Source organism: Chaetura pelagica, unplaced genomic scaffold (genome assembly GCF_000747805.2).
Source record: "Chaetura pelagica isolate M959 unplaced genomic scaffold, ChaPel_1.0 scaffold71, whole genome shotgun sequence".
NCBI classification, from domain to species: domain Eukaryota; kingdom Metazoa; phylum Chordata; class Aves; order Apodiformes; family Apodidae; genus Chaetura; species Chaetura pelagica.
In genome coordinates this window covers 3,336,999-3,338,205 of record NW_009952435.1, presented here as the reverse complement: position 1 = coordinate 3,338,205, position 1,207 = coordinate 3,336,999, and the positions used below count along the sequence as shown (strand labels likewise).

General features: G+C 43.2%; 1 protein-coding gene across 2 annotated transcripts in view; it reads right to left on the bottom strand.

The window, feature by feature from the left end:
* VSTM2A (V-set and transmembrane domain containing 2A) overlaps positions 1–887 on the bottom strand; it is a 24,559-nt gene extending 23,672 nt beyond the window's left edge. For both annotated transcript variants that reach the window (XM_010008352.1, XM_010008353.1), the window contains exon 1: positions 576–887. In XM_010008352.1, coding sequence (XP_010006654.1) covers positions 576–654 — 79 coding nt within the window. In that variant the 5' untranslated portion in view covers positions 655–887. The remainder of the gene's footprint in view (positions 1–575) is intronic.
* Between the last annotated feature and the right edge of the window lie 320 nt (positions 888–1,207).

The following is a 1,207-nucleotide window of genomic DNA, read 5'->3' as shown; positions in this document are numbered from 1 at the left end:
TTCCGGAGGAGAGGGGCAGGAGGGGGGGAGATACACACGTAGTCGCAGAAAGGAAATAAAGGTCTGAGGATTGCAGGTTGAGAGAAGAGGAAAGGGGACCTAACATGAAAGGAGACTGCAATGTTTTTAGGGGGGCAGTAGACTTAGCCGTCCAGTAGTCCAGTACTTGATCTGAATGCAATAATGATGAATGCACGGGTAGGTGTTTTTCGCATGCATACATGTATGTATACAAACATACAACACACAAACACATGCATGTCCGTTCACTAACACCCCTTTACTCTTAGGCAAGGTGCCTGTCATTTCCCTCTGTGGAATCACGTAAAAGGAGACTATTTTATTCCCACTTTGGGGAAACTTCTAACTTCTGTTCCTGTTTACAGACTATTTTTAAGGTAAATGTATACCTGGTGTCCCAATCTCCTATCCACTGTGGTTGTTTTCCTTTTTTTTATTCTCTTCTTCCTTGTGCCTACTCTGCCCCCCCCTCCACGCCCCCCCCCCCCCTCCAATCCTGTCGTCAGTCTAGCATAGAAAAACACACACTGAAATTTGGAAATAAATTAACTTACCTTGGGTAGAAAGTCCTTGTTGAATATACATAACTGAAAAGAAAATGAATCCAACATAAGCTAGAAAGATCCCCATCATTCCAAGATGAAGAAGAAGTCACATCAGGGTAAAAAAAATAACCAAAGATACCCTCAAAAAAGAAAGAATTGGTATATGAATATATGTATATATCTTTAGATATACAAACAGAAAGAGATTTTAAAGTCTTACAAAAAGACTCTGTATTGTAGCCCTAGCTGTGACACTAGCAGCATTCTGCTACTCAGTGGAGTCTTTTCTTTGGGAAGAGCGAGTATTGCAATACAGCGTGGTCCAGATGAGCTGTCTCAGGCGCTGTGTTGCTTGAAGTCCAGATTCAGAAGAGAAAAAAATAAAACAACACAACAGAACAACGAAAAAACCAAACCAAAAAACACCAACACCTAACAAAAAAACAACAACAACAAAAAACACCAGCCGTTGAAAAGCGGGTATCAGCTGCCTTCTGTGCCTTTTTTTTTCAGCTACCTGGCAGCTTCATCCAACGTCAGCTCCTGCTGCTCAGGGTGGCGTGATGACTGTCCTCCCTACACACTGATCCAGCTGGTGAAGAGAGGAGTGGGGGAAAGAGAGGTGGGGGGGGGTTGGGTGG